General features: G+C 39.6%; 1 protein-coding gene across 8 annotated transcripts in view; it reads left to right on the forward strand.

Moving 5' to 3' along the window:
- Bcas3 (BCAS3 microtubule associated cell migration factor) overlaps positions 1–20,766 on the forward strand; it is a 465,957-nt gene that overhangs the window by 140,758 nt on the left and 304,433 nt on the right. For all 8 annotated transcript variants that reach the window (XM_051185484.1, XM_051185424.1, XM_051185742.1 and 5 more), the window contains exon 15: positions 10,240–10,504. In XM_051185484.1, the coding sequence (XP_051041441.1) occupies positions 10,240–10,504 (265 nt within the window). The remainder of the gene's footprint in view (positions 1–10,239; positions 10,505–20,766) is intronic.

Below are 20,766 nucleotides of genomic sequence, written 5' to 3' on the forward strand. Positions count from 1 at the left end.
GGAAGCTTGCTTCCTCTTGCCTCTGCCTGATGGGAATACAACCATTCAGCTTTGCTAATAACTTAATCAGGATACCAGCATATCGCTATAGTTTTCTCTATTCTTCTTTAAAAGGCCTATATTTGTTTAATAATTATTTTATTCAAAGTGGTCCCAATTTAGCAAGCTGGCACTCATTCACATGGCCTCAGACATATCTAAGAAATTTCTTGACATATCTCTGTCATGTTTTGAGCACTCTTTGATGCAGGACCAACTTGCTTTTTGTCCAGCTTAGTTGCCTTTGCATTGTGTTTTTTGGTGCAGCAGTACTATAGAGGATCTCAGCTCTCTAGCCACAGTTCGTTTCCTTATTTTCTTTTATAATACCTGTTTGAAGGCTGGAGAGATGGCTCGGCCATTAAAGGCTAGGCTCACAACCAAAAGTAAAACCTTATTGGAAACCCTCTTATAGACAATCCCCAAACCCCATCAAAACCATTGAGCATTTGAATGTTTTAAGTATTTGGCACACGATTTTGAAGCCTGGTTTTATTAGTGTTTTTGTTTTTTTAACTTACCTGGAAGTTCAATGAGTTTTGTGTAAGATTCCTGATGACACTAAGTATTAGGATGGTGCCTGTAGTTTTTGGTATAAAGATTGGTATTGCCAACTATATGCCCATTTATCAGGTATGCAAATGAAATAGAATTATTCACAATCATTTTACTTATAGGACATTCTCTGTAAGTTGGAATGTCTAAAAACTAAACATAAAGATAGAAAGACTTAAGTTGGTAACCATAAAATTAATCGTTATAAGGTCCTGCCGAAAATTATTTTGAACTGATAAAATTTAATACGAATCATGAAATCTGTCTGGCACATGATTTATCTGGCCATCTTTGAATACTTGAAAAATCGTATTATTCTGAATTCTTCCAAGGGCACTTTAATCAGCCAAGGGAGAAAAATAAAGTATATGGATCTAATTACGTTGAATTAAGTTGTTTTGTGGTCTTTGACTGGGGATATCCCCTGCATCTGACAGTAATTTTCCTCCTGAGGCACATATGCTGTGAGAAGAGTGTCCTTGCTCCAGCAGCAATATGAACCTCACTGATAGCTCGCTCTTAGTAGACTCCAGTGTGGCTTACTCAAGCCCTCTCCATACCGATACCTTGTGAATAGACTGCCATGCCTTACTTAGTCACATTGCAGTTCATTTGATGAACAGCAGTTTCACTTTTGAAACATGTAAATATCAATGATTTCACATTACAACAGTCTTGTAAAGTAGTATGATTAAAACATTTTTTAGTTCTGAAGTGGAAACAAATTGCATTATTTATATTATTAGTTAAGGCTATTTGTCGTTCGTGATAAAAATTAATTTTTAGTGTCTATATTCCAATTACTGTGTACTTTTGCTTTTACTGATACAGGCATGCTGCTTTTCTGTGTGTCTGCTTTTGGAATACACAGTAAGCCTGTGCATGACTGGTTATGCCATTGTCTTCAATGTATCCCTCAAGCACCAATTTTAGTAAGTGTGGAGTTCCCGGGCCTAGACTGTCATCTGTGCTTGGCTTCTGTACCTTTCTCGTCTCTGAAAACACATACTTTGTCCTAGCCAGCTTCTGCATTCCTGATTTCTCCTGTGTACTTGATTGAAATAAGCACATTACTTTCTTTAAACTGCAGGTTATTTACATAGAAAACTGGGAGTCTTTACACACTTTCTTAGGGCTTATTGGAGACAGGGAAGAAGAACTCCCATTGCGCTTGATGTCTCCCTGAGTTAATAGAATAGTTTCAACTCTGGGAGGACAGAGAACTAGAAAGAAAATGGCAGAGGTCTGCTGAGGATGTTGGAGAATTCGGAAGAAGCGACCACCAGCAGGGAAGAAAGCTAAAGCTGTAGTCAAGGAAGACATGATTGATCTCTGCAGAAAGCACAACTTACTCTTAAAAATAGGCACATAATAAAAATAGCTTTAACAGCATTAAAAGGTAAAGGATAGTTTATAAAAAACCAAATCTGGTGGCATAGGTCTAAAATCCCAGTGACTTAAGGAGGGAAAAACAGCAAGATCCTAGGCTCAAGGCCATCTTGGATAATGTATTGAGAGCCTGTCTCAAAAAAATGGAAAAAACGCTGGACTGTAGGTTAGCAGTTATAGCATTTGACTAGCATGGGCAAGACCTGGAGTTCAATCACTGCTATGGATGGTGAACATAAGTGTGTGTGTGCGCACAGGAAGACAGCTACACATACTTTTTCTGTGTAATCTCCTTGGGAAACACCAGCAACATGGATACCTGTTTTCCCTACAGAACCATGGGCCCACAAGTTTCAGGTTTAATCCCCGAATCCCACTGAGGGGAAAGAGGAGAACCTGACTCCTCTGAGTTCCTTAAGTGTGCCTGGACACACACACACACACACACACACACACACACACACACACACACACACAGAGAGAGAGAGAGAGAGAGAGAGAGAGAGAGAGAGAGAGAGAAATATTTCCAAATCCTAATAGTAAATTGATAATTTAATATATCTTAGTCTCCAAAATGCTATATTAGCCATGCTCTGGGAGTTGGAAAGCATTTTTGAGAATAAATGAAGGCCCGAGTATGGAAATTCTAACTGTCTTCTCTTCCTGGAGTACAAGATAGCTTTACAATGTCAATTTACCCCAAGTTAGTTTGTAATTTCTATCAAAATCACAGTGTGATTTTTTTCCTGTAGAATTTATCAGTCAGTTTTAAAAACTTTATATGCCTTACAATGTAGAATTGTTTGCTATCTACCTGATACCAAGACTTACTAATTTTACAAAATAAAATGTGACATGATGAATGCCTAAAATTTCAGCACTCAGGAGTGAGATGCAAGAGGATTACTTCAAGTTCAAGGCCAGTCAGGTCTTCATTGTGAGTTCTAGGACCACCAAGGATATAGAGTGAAACCCTGTCTCAATGCAAAACAAATAAAAAATACTTAGGATAGAATTTTGAGTGTTGTAACCTATATACACAGTTGATTGAATGATGGATGACTATGACCAATAAACTATAAAGCTTTTATAAGGAAGCTAAAGAAACTAATGTTCCTTAGGTTTGGCACAGGTTTTAGAAAATGTGACAGTAATAGCAAAATCCATTAAAGCATGTAATTTATAAACTTTGGCTTATTAAAGTGAAAAACTTTTGTCCTTTAAAAGAGACCATTATGAGGGAAAAAAAATTACAGAAGCTGTCTTGCATCCATAATTCCATTTAAGAACAATCAACTAGTTCGGTTGACAGAGTACTTGCCTAGTGTTATTAGTGACTTTTCTTGTAGCCATAACAAAATACTGACAAAAGCTACTTGAGGAAGGTGAGGGGGGTATCTTTTGCTTACAGTTCTGGGGTACTCAGTCCCTCATGATGGGAAAGGTATGGACATGGAATGGAGGCAGCTGGTCCCTTGTGCACAGACAGAAAACAGTGAGTAATGAATGCCTGTGCTCAGCTCACATTCTCCATTTGGTGTGTGTGTGTGTGTGTGTGTGTGTGTGTGTGTGTGTGTGTGTGTGTGTGTGTGCATGCGCGTGTGTGCTTGCTTGCTTGCTTGCTTGCGGAGATTAGAGTGATTTTTCTTCTTCCGTTTGTATTTCTCCATCAGGGTTGGGTCTCGACCTGCTGAACCATCTCACCCAACTCACTTGGCGTTTTTTGTTTACTTGTGTGTTTAAATTTAGTTCTGGGCTTCAGACCTTGAAACCATGTTAATGTATGTGAGATGACCCCAAGCCCTGGATTCCTATGCCTTCACCTCTGGTGTTCTGGATTACAAGATGTTTGTTACCCTGATCATACCTTGCAAATCACCTTTCATCAAAGTCTGATCAATATCTGTACGTTTTTGGGGAGTCTGGTGCCTGCCAACATTCCTTGACTTGCAGGCACATCTATCCAATTCTATCTCTAGGCTCACAGTGAGTCTTCATCTGTGTTGTCCTCCCCTCTTAATTTTGTATGTAGATTTATTTTATTGGACATATTTTGTATATCGTTGCTCATATCCCTGCTCTTGGATTCACACATCCATTTTTGTTAATCAAATGCATTTGTAGATAATACGTGCTTAGCCCATGGTCACTGTTTGTCTATTTAGGATTAAAATAAGCAAGATGGGTTTCTATTACCTCCCTGGATTGGTTGGTGCTTACTTCAGCCTTCCTGAGCTCCTGGGGTTAAACAGCTCTCCTGGGCTAGGGGACACAAGCATGTTTAACTTAGCAAAACCCTCAGTGAGCACTGGAGAGGAAATCTGTGGGTCAAGGAGCTACTGAACCCATGGCAGGATGCCATTGAGATCACCCATTTCCCCTTGAACCTTTGATCTTTTACTTTTCTGATATCTTTTCACCTTCAAGTTTACTCATCCAAAAGTAGAACTGAATCATCACTGGCCTCCTTGGGTCAGTCTTCAGTTCTTAAGTAGCTGACTTCTAAAAAGCAAATGTACTTGGCCACTATATCAGGCAGGTGGCGATGTTGCACTGAGATAACACATCAGGTTTCAGCAGCTTTAACCTCAACCACAGTGTTCCTGATGGAATTAATTCCCTGTTGGCCCTGGTGGACAGTGCAGGAAAGACCTGGAAGCCTGGTAGGTGGTGATCGTGAACCTGTCCTCTGTGGAGGTGGTGGAGATGTAAAGCAGGTCAAACTCCTGGGTGTTGTATAGCTGACCAGCCCTTCCCCTCTTCCTCACTATAGAAACCTGAAATAGTATATTTAGCATGAGCCTTAGTCTTTTGCCCCAATGACAAGTGTAATGAGGTGACAGCAACTGTTCTCTGGGTGTCAGCTGAGTGAAACCTGTGGATTGGGGAGGACTTTGGCCTCAGATCCACATCTCCAAGATGCTGTGGTAGGGTCCAGGGAACATCCACACACAGCAGGGTTGTTCCTACTTTTATATATCAGGTCTCCTGCCCCATATGGTCGTGGTCCATCCTCAGTCTGTGGCATTTCTGTCTGCCCCTCCGTCACCTCTACCAAGGGTGGGTAGTTGGCCGCAGGAGCCAGGTCTCTGGTTTCACATTAAGCTTCCACCAGTCAAATTTATGGGTTCATTTTTGTGAATATATGTATATTCAGTTTTGTAGCTTTTTGTTTTTGTATGTGTAGGTTGTATCTGTGCCACCAGTTTCAAAATACTGAGCTAGTTCCTTTATTTACAGTCCTAACTCCCATAGTTTGTGTTAACACTCACCTTTAAAGGGCATTTGGGAGCTTTTGTAGAATTTGTTGTTGTGTTTACGACAGGCTTTCCTGTAGCCCAGGCTAGCCTTAAACTCTCAGTTGATGTGCCCCTACCTCTCAAATACTCAGATTTGTTTTGTGCCACCACACTTACCGTATTTTATTTTTATATAACATATAATTGTCATATTAATTTTGGACATGTCTCACTGTGTATCCTTGGTTGTCCTGGAACTCAACTATGTAAACGAGGCTTGCCTCTGCAGCTGCTGGAATTGTTAGAAACGTTTAAATTCTAGTTACTTATTACATTAATTGAGTGTGTGTGTATGAGCACACATGTGTATGTGTTCGTGTTCATGTCTGTGCAGGGCTAGCTCCCAGGCCTTGTTTTTGCTTTTGAGTTAAACAGATCCATCAGCTTTTTTCTTCAGCAATGTAGTCATTCTTATAGGATGATCTATAAAGCAAACAGTGGAATTTCTTCTCAGTAGCCCTTTTCATGGTTAGAGACACACCACAGATTACTTACAGCCAGTTCTCATGTTATCAGGCTGGAGAACTGTGTGCCTGACCCTAGACCCGAAGGTTTCTCTTCTGTACCATTTGCATTGTCAGGGCTCAGTGGCTTCAAACCAAACCAGTCACTGTGGGGTCTTTGTGACTGCTCTCAGAAGGCTGTTCACTTTGGCCGTATCTGATTGTTTGTGAATTTTTCAGAATTGCTGGATTTTTCTCAGTTTCTAAATTTACTTAAATACAAATGTTCAAGTTATTGCCATTTTTCCTGCATAATGTTTGCTGGACCTGTGGTGTTCATTTTCTGTTCCTTTCTCATTTTGTTGTGGTGAGCATCCTTTTCTTGGCCTTTTCAGTTCTGTGGGAGGTGTGTGTGTGTGTGTGCGTGTGTGCGTGTGTGCGTGCATGCGTGCGTGTGCAGTTTTGGATAGAGTTTCTCTGTGTAGCTTTGGATGTCCTGGAACTCACTTTGTAGACCAGACTGGCCTTGAACGCGGAGACCCATCTGCCTCACTCTCCTGAGTGCTGGGATTAAAGGCTTGTGCCACTGCTACCCAACCATTTTTCTTTCAATTTGGAATAGTTACTGTTTTTTGTCTGTTTTATCTTATCATTAGTTTTTACTTTAATGTGTAAGGAGTACGGTTTTTCTGCCCGCTGCCGGTCTTGTCCTGCCGCCATGCCAGCCCCAAATAATACACAGAGACTCTGTATTTGATACAATGCTGTTGGCCCGTTACTTGTTTCTTATCCGCTAGCTCTGTCTTAAATATTAACCCATTTCTATGTATTTCCATGTGGTCTTATGAGCGAGAGGCGGCTGGTGGTTCTATTCTCTCCAGACTCTCCATGTTGACCCCTCCTTCCTACTTCCTCTTTCCTCGTCTCCTAGTCCCTCCTATCTCCTTTCCTATTGGCCAACAGTGCTTTATTCATTAACCAGTATGAGAAACATATATACATAATGACATCTCCCATCACTATTGTTTGTCACTCTATTACTTCAACTATTCAGTTTTTTCTGTCCTCCCTCCATCCTCACGTGTGTCTGAGCCCTTCCCAGGTGAGCAGCTGTAGTATGATCCTTGCACTTTGTCATACTGTGTATTCTTGTTTGCCTTCATTTGCTTCATGTGTCTGTCTTTCTGAGACTTTCCCTTTGATCTGTGGGTTTCTTAATAATGTGTTGTTTAATGATCATGTTTAGTCTCCATTTCTTCATATTTCTGTTAATTTGTGGTTAGATTATTGTCAGAAAACATGGAGGATTTCATGTCTTTGATGAGGGAAATTTTAGTAGTAGTATACTAAAGGAAATTTAAAATCACTGCTTTTTATAATGGTTGCTTTTTCAAATAAATTAATGTCAAATATTTAACATCCTTGGAGGCTAAGCTCATATTTCAAACTTAGAAATGTGAGAGCGCTGAGATCCCGATCTCCGCCATGGTGAACTTGTCTTTCTGTTTAGGGTCTCCTTTTTCTGTTTTTCCTACTTTCCTATTGCTTATTTAATGCACCTCCCCTAGTCTGCCTTCCATCTCTCCCATTAAATACAGGGACAGAAAAAAGTGGCCAACAGACTGAGCTCCTTATTTTAAGCTCTGTTAAAAATCTTCAAGACAAAACAGAATTAGCATTTTCATTCATTTTGAGTCTTGCAAATTAAAAATAGTCTAGGCCTGCCAGTTGGCTCCGAGACTTCATTTCTTGGGAGTGTTTTCAACTTTGTGGGTTCTGTACAGCAGCATCTCCACTGCACTGACATAATGCTAGCTAACAACCACACCACTTAAGGCACAGAGATACTACTCTCTCTCTGCTTTGCATAGATATTAGCTCTTTACTCTGCCAGCATTGGCACCATTAACTACTTTTCATGTCTTTAGAGTTGTGCAACATTTTGTCAGGTATCAACTTCCCTGGTTGGAAATCTAGTTCTTCCTTGTGCCTCACAAGGACAACGGGGGGAGGTTTTGCTCCAACTGCTGATTCCTCTTTGTGCCTCAAGCCCTTTTCTGCTTCCATTCCAAATTTTTAGATGTAAAAACATATGAAACACATAATGGTCTTAACTGTCCTTTGTTGAGCAAATAAAGAGGGGGTGAAGTGAATATTTAATAAGAGGTTTGGATAGATCATCCCTTTCCCACACAATCCAAATAGCATCTCCTCAAGCCTCTTTTATTTTCATTAAACGGTTATAATTTTTGCACATACAGGCCTTTTGAGAAAAGATATTTTTCTTGATTCTGAATGATAAAAAATGTTTAAGTATATTGTTGGGACCTTGTAGAATTTTGATTGTGACGGTAATATCTCCCAATCTCTACTTCCATATGTTTTTATTAAACAAATGTTACCTGATGGTTTAAATGATATTACAGTACAGGCTAGTTATTATTGAGTGGCTCTTGTCTGTTCTGTTTTTTTGTTTGTTTGTTTGTTCCTCTGTGTAGTCCTGACTGTCCTGGAAATCACTCTGTATACCAGGCTCGAACCTAGATCTAGGCCTCGAACTCAGATCTGCCTACCTTTGCCTCCTTGGTGCTGGGATTAAAGTCATGGGTTTTATTGTTGTTTTCATAGGCATCTAATAGTTTACTATTTTTTCTCTTTAGATTTTTTTTAATGTTTTTAATACAAACATTCTCTTCTTCCTTATTGCTTTTCTCCTTTCCCAGATGTTTGCACATGCGGAGTTGCCATTAGTCATACTTTGCTTATAGGGGAGAAGTTGGGGAGTGAGGAACAGACACAGTAGGTTTTGTTTGTTTGTTTTGTAAAGCTGGGCTGTCCTCTTCATGGTGTGAGAAGTCTTCTGCATGTCTTCAATTATGCCTCTTAATTTGGTGTGGTGGGGTCATAAGGTGCTTTTGAGGCAGGGTTTTGGTCTGTGGCCCAATCTCCTGACCCAGCCTCATTTACTGGCAGGACATGTATGTGCCACCCCATCCAGCCTGAGTTTTATTGTCCCATAGTTCATTGCTTCATTACTGCTATTTCCTTGGCTATTATTTTAGAGATCAAGGCATTAATATTCTTCCTCTAAATTCTTTTACCAGAAAACCTTATACTTTCCCAAAATTCTGTAACCCAACCTGATTTTGTCTCACAGAGCACAGCATATACATGTGTAGAGAAGAGATGTTGGGCAGGCAGTACTCAGCTATTGTTATGGTAGGTGAGGCAGTGAAGGTTGAAGATGGCCTTTAGATTACTCACCAGTCCTCTGTGCAATCATGGCCACATTCAAACTACAGAAAGTTTTTGATCTGATTTTGGCATCATATAAGTATGTACGTGTACAGAGGTATCACTTGATAATTAATATGTGCAGTTTCTCTAACTCCTTTTTCTTCCTTTGGTGGGGGAGCATAAATTCATGTTTTCATTTTGCTTTGTTTTAGTTTTGGTCATTATGAGATAGTCTCACTGTATAGCCCTGGGCTGTCCTGCAACTCACTCTGGCTTTGAACTCAGGTCCACCTGCCTCTGCCCTAGTGCTGGGATTAAATATGTGCTCCACCACTGACCTATTTAAAGTAGTTTTTAAAATTGATGTTTGAGATGGGTTAATGGCTTAAGTTCGAAAGTGTCTGAGATGTTCTCTTCCACATTTTAACTGCCAGAGTGTGTAACATCAGGACTTAATTCACTTGTTGACATGTACTTTGAATTTGACATTTTTTTTGTGCGTTAAATGGAACTTTTAAGTTTGTATAAAATGTTGGATAGTCATTTATAAACACTCTAAAGTGCATTTTGTGTTCCATGCAAGTATTTTTGGCTGCGTTGAATATTGATTGGCTAAAATTAGATTCTCAAATCAGTGTAATATGTAAAATGAATTACTCATTGCCCAGAAGTATTTGTGTAAATTAAAATTAACTATAGCACAACTGCTGTATGTATTAAGGAACAAATACACTTGCTTTCTATGGCCTTGCTGCTTTCTGATAGTTCATCTTCATGTTGTTACTAGAGAAACAAGGGTGAGTTGTAAATAGTCTGTATGGAAAATGATACAGTACGAAGCTTTTCCAGACTGAGTCAGTGCTGGTGTGCTTTCCTTTTCCTTTTCTCGTTTTGAGACAGGGTCTCACTGTGTAGCTTTGGCTGAGCTGGACCTTTCAGTGTAGACCTGGTCAATCTCAAACTGAGATACACCTGCCCAGCCACCCAAATGCTGGATTATTATGAATGAGGGACCCTCTAGCCAGACTTTCCTTATGTTTTAGTGAAACATTGTTTAACTCAGGGCCACTGGTGAGCTGAATTAAAAGGAGCCTGGATTCAGTGCAGGCATACTAGTCTTTCCTTCAGCACCTGCCTTTCTTTGATACAAGGTTTGCCATTGATTTTAAAGAAATTTGTTAGCAAGGCAACCATTTCTATTTGTATATCCATTCTGTTCCTGTCTTGAGGTAAACCTGATTGACTTTAGCTGTTTTTGTCTCTTTCCTCCTTCCTAGGTTCAGGATATCTGTTTCAGCCATGATTGTCGCTGGGTTGTGGTCAGTACTCTCCGGGGTACTTCCCACGTTTTCCCCATCAACCCTTACGGTGGCCAGCCTTGTGTCCGCACACACATGTCACCACGAGTAGTGAATCGCATGAGCCGTTTCCAGAAAAGTGCTGGGCTGGAAGAGATTGAGCAGGAACTGACGTCTAAGCAAGGCGGCCGCTGTAGTCCTGTGCCAGGCCTGTCCAGCAGCCCTTCCGGCTCCCCCCTGCATGGTAAACCCACACTCCTCTCTCTCTGCTGCTTGCTCTATGACGTGAATTTTATTGTCTTGGGATCAGATGCGAAATTTTATAATCTGTGTGTGCTGTGGATAAGTCCTAAGCATATTAAAGAAATTGATATTTATTAAATCAATTAATACTGTGAACCTACATGACAAATGGTGATCTTTTCATAGTATTTTAACTGCTTTGCGTTTTCTGTATATAAGGAGTATTTGCTTGAGATTCAGTCTGTTTTTGTGACATTTGAGTATGTGTTCCAGAACATCCTTTGTGAACTGGGACTGCAGTTCAGTAAAAATATTTGCTATTACAATGGAATTGACATGAGCCCTGTATTTGTTCTTCATTTTTAAATAAAGCTCTCTGGGATTCATCCAGTTCATTACAGGAGAACAAAAAGTCATATTATTCCAATACCATCATCCCTGATCAATAAATGGAACATCACCAAAATCCTTCCCTGTCCTCCTCTTTATAATATTAAACCAAAGTTCTGGACAGCATGGTGTTCACCTGCATTTAAAAATACATTCACTCCAGAGTAACTCTTAGATATGTTCCATTTGATTGTGTACAAAGGATGTGTTTTTATAAGATCTGTTCATGGTGTCGGATAGTTTACTTGGTTTTGATTTTGATACAGTCATCTTCAAATTGTAACCCAGGCTTAGTTTGATTTTGGGCCTCCTAACTTGGACTCCTGTGTGCTGGGATTACAGCCCATGGCCTTCTTCACTTTTTGTTTTGGGAGTTGCTTTATGTAAATGACAGTTAATTCAGTCAGTTTCGAGGTGTTTGAAGCTGACCTTTTCTGAAAGGTTGTGTTTTACCTGCTCACCCACTCACTCCCTTGTGCATACTAACCACTATTCAGTTATTGTGTGCAACCATAAAGTACACTTGTTGGCTTCTGGTTTGGAGGTTACTAATTCTAATGATGCATGAAGTTTTTCTGTTGTTTTTGTGTAAAATGCTTATTCTTTTTTGATTGGAAATTCTGAGTCATTTCACAGGTGGATCGTTTATGATGTTTTTGGTTTGTTTGTTTTTCATTTTTCTGAAGTTTCAGATAAAGTGGCACAAATATAACCCACAGTTGCATGGAACTTATCTTGCCTCAGCCTCTGGAGAGCTGTACTCCACCATACCCAGCAATGATTTTCACTTGGTCATTGACCCCAGAATGATTGTGCCATTTCATTCCCTTGTTTCTGGAGAGCTGCATATTCTCCTTAATAGTGACCATTTTATATTTTCAAGATTGGGGTATTTTATATGGAGAGCTTATGGTTATACAGTCCTTAGGTTTTATCCATCTGAAGTTCATGTCAAGTAAAGTACCATTTAAACATGAGCACACACAGTACTGTCAGCCACCCTCCATCTTAAAACACTTCCCTCTCTGCAGCAGGGAATCACTGATGCTTCAAGCAGCTTCTTCCTATGTATTCTTCACCCAGACATCTCCCGCTGGTTCAGCTGCCTCACTTGCAGCCTCTTCCCTGCTGACACTTGGTGCAGTCGCTTCACGCTTTGTGTCTTCTCTTTGTGGAGGCTTAGACCTCAGAGAAGTGGTTGTTTCTCTTCATTTTCTCTTTGTGTCTTCTGTGTCAAAACAAAATGGGTATTGTTGTTGGTTAGTTCTAAAAATGACGTATTTACAGTGTGTGTGGGTAAACAGTCTGATGCTGGTTAAAAACAATGTAAACCTTGGAGCAGGGAGGGATTCATCTTGAAAATGAATCATGTCTTGGCTGCATTGCGTTGTTTGTCTGTGCCCTTTTTAGCAAAGTAAAGGAAACCGTTAAATAACAATTGATATAGGGGTATTTCCTTTTAGCTTTCTGGAGCCAATCCAGTTTAGGTTAGGATTTTTAAGTTTTCCAGAGGATGTTTATTTATTTGAAGTATATTCTTTGTAAATATCTCTTTATCTCCTATCTCGTTGCTTTGGCTTTAGAATAGATGAGACATTCTTAGGTTGAGATTCTTGAGTTTGCTTTAACTAAAATACATACTAACTTTGTGAACATGGAAAACACACGACAGTGTCCTGAGCAGCTGCTGGTGGCTAGTGCAGATGGTCCTTAACACCTTATATGGGAAATAATACCTTGATATATCTGAAATAATATCATATTATTTGTGAAATAATATCTTAAAGTGTCTTCAGTTATTGTTTCTTCAGATACTGTCTGTGCTTATCATTGTTTTGAATTTACATCTGACTGTAGTATTATTTTAATATGGCTTCATGTATCACTATGCCACATTTCAAAACATGTGTGCTACAGCATCTTTTTTCCTTAGTAAATACATGCACTTATTTGTAACTAATATGTATTTGTAACTAATATGCTATGGTGATATTTGAGCAAAGACCTGATGGATATGAGGGGAACCATAGGCCGACAAGAACAGACAGTGCAGATCTAACCTGAGCTGGGGATATGCCTGGTGTGCTCAGGGGACAGCAGGATGGCTGGTGTGGTCCAGCATAGTGTCCCCATATAACAGTGTCATGCTCAGTAAATTCACCTGATCATAGCAGACTTTGACTTAGAGTAACATGGGGTCACTATAGTGGGTTTTGAATATAAGAATGAGTAACACTGTGTTTTGGTTGCTTTGAGTGGAAATTGGTACGGAAAAGGCACAGTCTGAGGGTGGGCAAAGGTAGAAACCTAGACAAAGCAGTGACAGCGTTGACAAGGTCTAACAAGAGAGGATGGAACTAGATTGGTCATTACAGGTTTGTTAGAGGTGTGTAGACATTTTCTGAATGTATATGTGTTTATATGTATTCATGTTTGTGTATGCACATGTGTTTATGTGTCACAGGATCTCTCCTCTAGCCCAGACCAATCAGAGCTCACTTTTATTAAGCTGCTGTTCTATCATTTTCATGGCAATTCTTCCTACATCAACCTCCCCAGGGCTGGATTATAGATGTAAACTACCACAACCAACATCAATGTTGTGATGGTAGAAACCATCAGCATTTTTGTTTGTGTGTTTGTTACATTTTATATGCAATAGGAGAGACTGGTTGTGTCATGACTAAGTTCATTCGGTTGGAAGAATTGGGGTTGTTATCAGTTGAAATAGAAAACATGGTGTCAGCGGTTCGGGCATAAAAACAGGATTGAAAATTTTGGATATGTTAGTTTTAATATTTTGTCTTTCTACGCCTTTCTTTTGTCTCCTTTCTGTGTCTTGTCACTTATTCTGTCCTTCATTCGCCCTCTTGGAGACAGGGTCTCACATAAAGCCCCAGCTGGCATGCTATGATTATGTTTGTTTATTTGGACACTGGTAAGATGCTCTTTGTAAGTGAAAGTAACAACTCAATGAATATGATTAAATGAAATAAAAATTTGACTTTCTTTTCTATAGGCTTTTCATTGCTTTCAATATGGACATTAGCTTGTTGCTCTTTCTGAAGTGGGACATGATACCAATCCACAATTAAAACCGGTTCTTATGATTCTAATAGTTTGGTGTGTGTGTGTTCCTGACAGCCTTCAGGGTTGGCTCTCTCCCTTCTCCACGTGGGTCCTAAGTTTTGAACTCAGATGAGGAGTCAGACTTAGCTGCATCTATGCCACTGGCCCCATTTACTTTCGCCATTTCTTTGATCTGAAATAGGATTTCCTTTCATATTTAAGAATATTGTCTACCCTGCCATGAGACTTTTAAGGACTGATGGCCTGCCTGCCTGAGCTCCCCCAATCCTCCCTGTGGGTGCTTTAACCCAGGCTGGCCTCATTATGTAGCCCCCTTCCTGCCTCCACCTCCCAGTTTCGGAGACTGCCCTGTGTCCCTTAGCCTGGTGTTTCTCCCTCTAACCAACTTGGTCTGGGGAAGGGGTTGTGGTTGAGCTGCAGTTTGGCAACTGTATTCCAGATTCTGCTCCTTCCCAACCCCAGATCCGAAGGCTTTGAAGGTGGCCTCTCATTTCTTGGACCTAGAGCCACTATGTTTCAGCAAAAGGCTTACAAGTCCAGCAGCATCTCCTTCCTCTTAGCATCTGTGTATGGTGTTCATGTCTTAGTGCTCAGAGACTGTTTATAGCTTTCATTTGATGGCTTATTGTAATTATTTACTTTGGTTGATAGGGAGTTTTCTTGATACAGACCGCATCACATTGTAAATACAAAGCAACCACACAGCTCCGCCTTGCATAGCTTCACCTCCTTGAGAGTCAGCACCAGTCTTGACTGCTCTTTCCACATCACTGTTTACTTGTGGACTGAAGTTTCCATGAGTGTTTTAATTTTTGCCAAGAAAAATCAATCATGTGCAGTACAGTTCTGCTTTAAATTTCATGCCTCATCTGACACAGAGTATATAAATGGTACAGACACGTTGTATGTGAGAGTCCTCCTTGGGGTCGCTTAGCACCTGGGGTTTTGCTCATTCTGTGTATTCTGTTGCCTGAGGTCGATGCAGCCTTGTTTCTAATCTGTTGTTTTAAAAACTGAATGTTGTCCTGGCTCCCGCTTCACCCTCTGGAAATGTTGGCATAACATTATACTCACTTTGACATTCACTATACACCAACATCATCCACATTTTAAATATTTTCATGTCATTTTCTGTCATTGTGCAGAGAGAGCAGATGAGCTCTTCATGCAAATGTTTGGAAAAGGGCAGTCTGTCAGCCCCTTTCTGACAACAAGATGTCTAATTTTAAAAACCACATAGGAAGCAAGGCGTGCAGACTCAAACCTGTGATCCCAGTACTTCGGAGGCCGAGGCAGGAAGATTGTCATGAATTTGGGACCAGGCTATGCAACTGTTTTTTATAGCTCATATGCCTTACAGCTTCACAAAAGCATTAAGAGGAACACATAGTGTCTAGGAAGGTTACTGGAAGAATAAAGTGTTTTTATATAAACGCAAGGTGTGATTTCATCCCCAAGCACCCACCTGTAATCCCAGCTCTTGGGAGGCAGAGACCAGAGGGTCTGAGGAAAATGCTGGCTGACTAGCCAGTCTTGAGTCTACAGGTTCGGTGAGAGACCCTACCCTGCCTAAAAAAAAAAAAATGAGGTGGAGAGCAATAGAGCAGGAAAAAATGGATGGAGCTTTGCTTCCATGCACAAGTGTGTGCAGATAGACTGACATGCACACTTGCTTACACACACACACACACAAGCTCATAATCATGCGTTCACTCAAGAACATAGGCATGCTAGCAAAACACAAGGTACTGGAAATGCTATGTGTGAGGAAAATAAGGTAAACTGTGAGAACCCTCTGACATTCTAGGTAATACACAGCTTTTAGTTGTGCTACCAAAGAATTGTTCTGTGTGCACTAAGTATTTTTAAAAATAAATGTAAACTCAATTTAAATACTATATAATCTTTTTTTGACAAACTCTTTTAAAATAAATGCCACAAGGAAACATAAAATAAGTATCAAAATCAATATAATTAGCATTAAGGCTAATATGATTTTTTGTTTTGCTTTTTTCTACAGTGTTCTTTTTCATTGGCAAATCATTAAGTTTACAGTTTTATCATTAAATGGTTAATGAGATATGCCTCTAGAGGGCAATATTTTATCAGCTTTTCAGTTATTGTAGTTAAGGCTTGAACTTGGGTACTCTGGGAGCAGATGCCCTGTCAGATCTTACATAACTCCCTCTTCTCTTCTTTTATTGTGCTTTCTGTGGTGTATTCCCCACAGTACTTATAGGGAATTGATTGGACTTAGGATTCGTCTTATTATCAACTTACATTCCCTCGAGGACTGTGTGTAGATCTTCAGTTCCTATGTGTAAATCCTCACAGTTCTATAGAGAAACATTTTTGGTTGTGATATTTTCAGAAGTGGTATCAATGTGACTCCAGTCCTCTGTCCTGGAGTATCTGAGCGTGCTTTTTGATGACTTTTTACCAGCGATTGACTAGATCCCATGGTTCAGGCACTCTTACAGCTGTTAATTCACCTCTTTCCTCTTTTTAACCTCTGTGCCATCTCTCCAGCCCTCATCTCTTTTCTGTTAGCGTTGATTGGTCCTGGCCTTCCCTCACTGCACCTTGTCATCCACCAGTAGCCTCCTCTTTTCAACGCCTCATAATTTTTTCTCTGCTGTTTTCTTGTATTTTTTTCCAGAAACCCTATGAGATGAATCTTGGATCTCTTACCTTGGACCCCAAACTCTTGTTTGTTCTTTTGTCTTTATCTTTTGTTATTTATGCAGGATTCCCCAGTGCCACCTTCCAGAGTCCTATTGTACTCTTGTTTTCAAGAGAATTTCCTTTGACCATTTCTTTTATCATTTCTTTTTCTTATTTTATGTATATTCTATTGTTTATTTTTTAGAAATAGTTTTTGGAGTTTTTAATTTTCTATTTTTTTTTTTAGTCTGTCTTTCTCAGTCCTGACTGTTCATTATACTTAGACTGGATAGATTTTGAAGTACTGGTACCTAGACTTCTTTGCTGTGTTTAAACCAAAACAGTGACTTCAGTGCCCTGGAATCCTTGATTGACCACTCCATGATAATTACTGTTTCAGTCTTTATTTATATTACTGATTTGTTTTTATTTTATTTTTTAATTTTCTTGACCCCTGAGCCATCTTTGCAGCCCCCCAACTTAATGAACACTGATCTTTCAGAGGACCTGGGTTCAATTCCCAGTATCTAATGTGGACTCACAATTATCTATAACTCCAATGCCAGGGAATCTGATGCTCTTTTACCTGTAAGTGGTGCCCATATATACATGCAGGTAAACACCCATACATAAAAGTCAATGCAAACAAGATTACTCCATTTTCCGGTAAAGGGATCATTGTGTCTCCCATTCTTACAGGAGGTAAAATATTTCAATTAAGTGGTCAGAATAATAAAAAAAGGTTTTCAGAATCTATTTGAGTATTATATTTCCTTTTCTAAAGAGGATAGGTAAGTAGGAATTCTTCCTGTTTTAGTTCTGTTGTTCTAGGGATATTTCTGGTAATCACAGAGATGGAAGTTTTAGTTCTTTATGTGAAAAAAAGAAGTCAAAAATACTACATCAATAACTCGTGTTTGAGGAGGTTTGAATATTTGTTTCTTTTTGTAGTTTTGAGAAGGAAGTTTGGAAAAACATTCTCCAGTATTTGGTCTTGAAGAAAGCAGAGAGGTAAAACCCAAGTGGGTAGTCTTCTTGGGATTGACACTCCTTAGTGTTCTTGCTACGAAGAACAGATTTAAAATAATCAGATGAGTGCAGGAAATGTAGTAGTTTTGAGGTTTGATTATCTAATCATCATGGATCGGAAATCTGTTGTTGATAATTTTCATTTGCAAAACGACTAAAAAAATGAAAGACAAGAAGAAAAAGAGTGGGTCACTGCTGTGCCAGGGTCATGTATGCTGAGAAATGGCACCTAGAATGGCCCCCTGGATTCCAGGGTGGATGGCGTGTGAACTGGAGGGGATGAGGCAAGGAAAGGGATTTCGGGTTCATTGAAAGAGCTACTCACTTTGGTTCAAGTGTTTGTGCAGGTGAGAATTTCCAAGCCACAATGAGACACCAGAGAGAAGTATTTCAAATGGACAGAGGAATTCTGTGGGCATGGTTATTCTTGGTGACTGCAGATGAGACAGGCTCTCACTTTCAGTGTCCAGATCTATCAATGCTAGTGAATGATGTACAAGTGTTCACTTTCGTCTAGACATGACATGGATTTAAATATTTACCTTATATTAAAAAAAAATAGATTTGGAGGAAGATCAGGTGTAAGAGCAGGTAAATGATTATGATGTTCCTGCTGTGATGCAGGGCTTCACAGTGGAGAATCCCAGGGAGAGGAGGGGTCACTTCTTTAGGTGTGAGTGATCAAGGCTGTCTATGGAACTACCCCCTGTGCTTTTTAATTTTTTTTTAAAGACATGGTTTCTCTATGTAGCTCTGCTGTCCTGGAACTCGATCCATAGACCAGGCTGGCCTCCAACTCAGAGATCCACCTGCCTCTGCCTCCTGAGTGCTGGGTTAAAAGGTGTGCACCATCACTGCCTAGTCACCATGTGTGCTTTTAATGCTCAGGGATTTTCTATATAAAGGATTTTGATGAATAGAGGTAAATTTATGAATATTTACACACACACACACACACACACACACACACACACACACACACACACATTTGCAAAACTGGGGCCAGGTACCCTGGTCTTTCTTACAATGTGCTAATTTTTTGTTTGTTTATTTGTTTAGGTTTTTTTGTTGTTGTTAGCAGTTTGATTTCAGTAATTGTTTATTATTTAGGGAGCAACAATTGAGCCTTAGTTTCCTGTTTTTTTTTTTTTCTTAACTGATATGTAAGCACCTGTTTTCAAGCTGGAAGTGAAAATACATGTGAGTATAAATGGGTTTATCTTCCTTTTGTCAGAAACTGCTGATGTGGCCCCTTCGCCCCACGCCCCAGGCTTTGTGTGCTGTTGGGTCTGGTGCTCTTTCCCATCTGAAGGAAATGCATCTTTGACACTTCTCATGACCTGAGTCATGATGCTGACATAGAGCCAGAAAATATTCTTAACAGCCATGGGTAATAAGAAGGAAGGCTTCCGCCAGCATTGCAGGAGGGTGAAGGGCCAGAGAGTAGTGGGAACTGGGGACTAAAGGGAGAAGACAGTCCACTACCATCTTAGTTTTTAACCTTTTTTTTTTTTTCCTGTTAGGAATGTTACTTACATTTTAAAGCTATATTTGTTATTCAACATAACATGCTTTGATTTAATAGTTATTTACTGATTTTTTTCTTTTTAAAGAAAGAGTCTTGTAGCTTAGGCTGGCCTTAACTTTCTGGTAGCCAAGGGGGACCTTGATTTATTGATCCTCCTGACTCTACTTCCTGAGTGCTTAGAATTATGCAAAACATTTTATTTGAATATTTAATTGTTCCTAAAAAATGAATGGTTTAAAAATGTTCTGCACATATTTTAATTTTTTGTTTTTTAGTTTTGCATGGGTTAATATTCTTTTTTTAAAGGTTGTATGGTGGTACATCCCTGCAATTTCTGACCTTGGGTAATTGAGAAAGGAGGATTTCCGTACCTTCAAGGTCATACTGGGGAAAATGTTCAAACAAAGTAGCTAACTACATAAAGAAAAAGAAGGTATTCTTTATTGATTGCAGCTAATTCAGTATTTCCTCCTGTTTCAGAGTGTGTTTTTTTGTTTCTGAATGAACCCTTTGGTAACTCTTATACATTGGTGTATGCCAATGTAAGTAATGTAATGTTTGATAAATCTGCTTGTCTGTCGTTATGATGTCAGATAAAGATGCTGAGCAGGTTTGCAGTGTTGTTAGGATGGGTCGATGAGGTGTTGTGTTTGGGTTGGACATCTTGCCCATGTTTGCTCACAGGGATGTTAGAATCTGTGAGTGAATTTTGGAGGCTTTCATTAGGGTCAAATGTGCTCACCTCTGCAGACTGATTTAGCTTGCTTCTGAGGAGTGCTTTTGTTCACAGCTCTTTTTAGGCTTATTTCTATCTATGGGGTTGTAGTAATTCTCCAGAGAATAATTTGTTGAATTATTTACACAGCTATATACATGTTAAATATAAATATATGTTAAAAAAACAATACATAATGACATAATAACTGTTTTCTAGTAGTATACTTTTAATTATCCTTGATCCTGGAGAGCACCAGTGGGTGAGTTCTGGGGCCATTTTGTATGTAGTAGCAAAATGTCACCAATAACTTCTGTCTCCACCTTGAAAAACATGGGTTGCTTTTTTTCCTCAAAGTACCTGTATGTAGTCATGATTATGGAACCATGAAAAGTGTCCATAGAAAGAACATGTTTCTGCTTGATTTCATCAAATTTTGTAATGTTTGGTTATCTCTTTCCTCCACAATACTAGTAGGCATTAACAAATGCAATCAGGTTGGTCCTTGAATATTTTGACTCTGTTTAAGTTGATTCAACTGTTTGATAATCTGTGTCCAGAGCTCAGTCTCTCCCCATCTTTGCTAGGCTCGTCGACTCCACCCTGCATGGTATGTGGGTCAGAAGTCACTGTTTCTCACCAGGGCGCTGCTGTTTCCTTTTCCTACTGAGTAGATTGCAGATTATACTGGAACATGCCTGAGAAAAGGTCACAAAGGAGGTTGAGAGTCCTGGACTGCAGCTGGGAAGCTTGTCATTCTCATACAGCAAAGGGAAAGGAGGAGGAGTGCTAGGGTTAGGGGCGGGAAGGAGGGAGTATAGACACTCCCATCCCAACCAAAAGCAAC

The sequence above is a fragment of the Phodopus roborovskii genome, unplaced genomic scaffold, assembly GCF_943737965.1.
Source record: "Phodopus roborovskii unplaced genomic scaffold, PHOROB, whole genome shotgun sequence".
In the NCBI taxonomy this organism is placed as follows: Eukaryota; Metazoa; Chordata; class Mammalia; order Rodentia; family Cricetidae; genus Phodopus; species Phodopus roborovskii.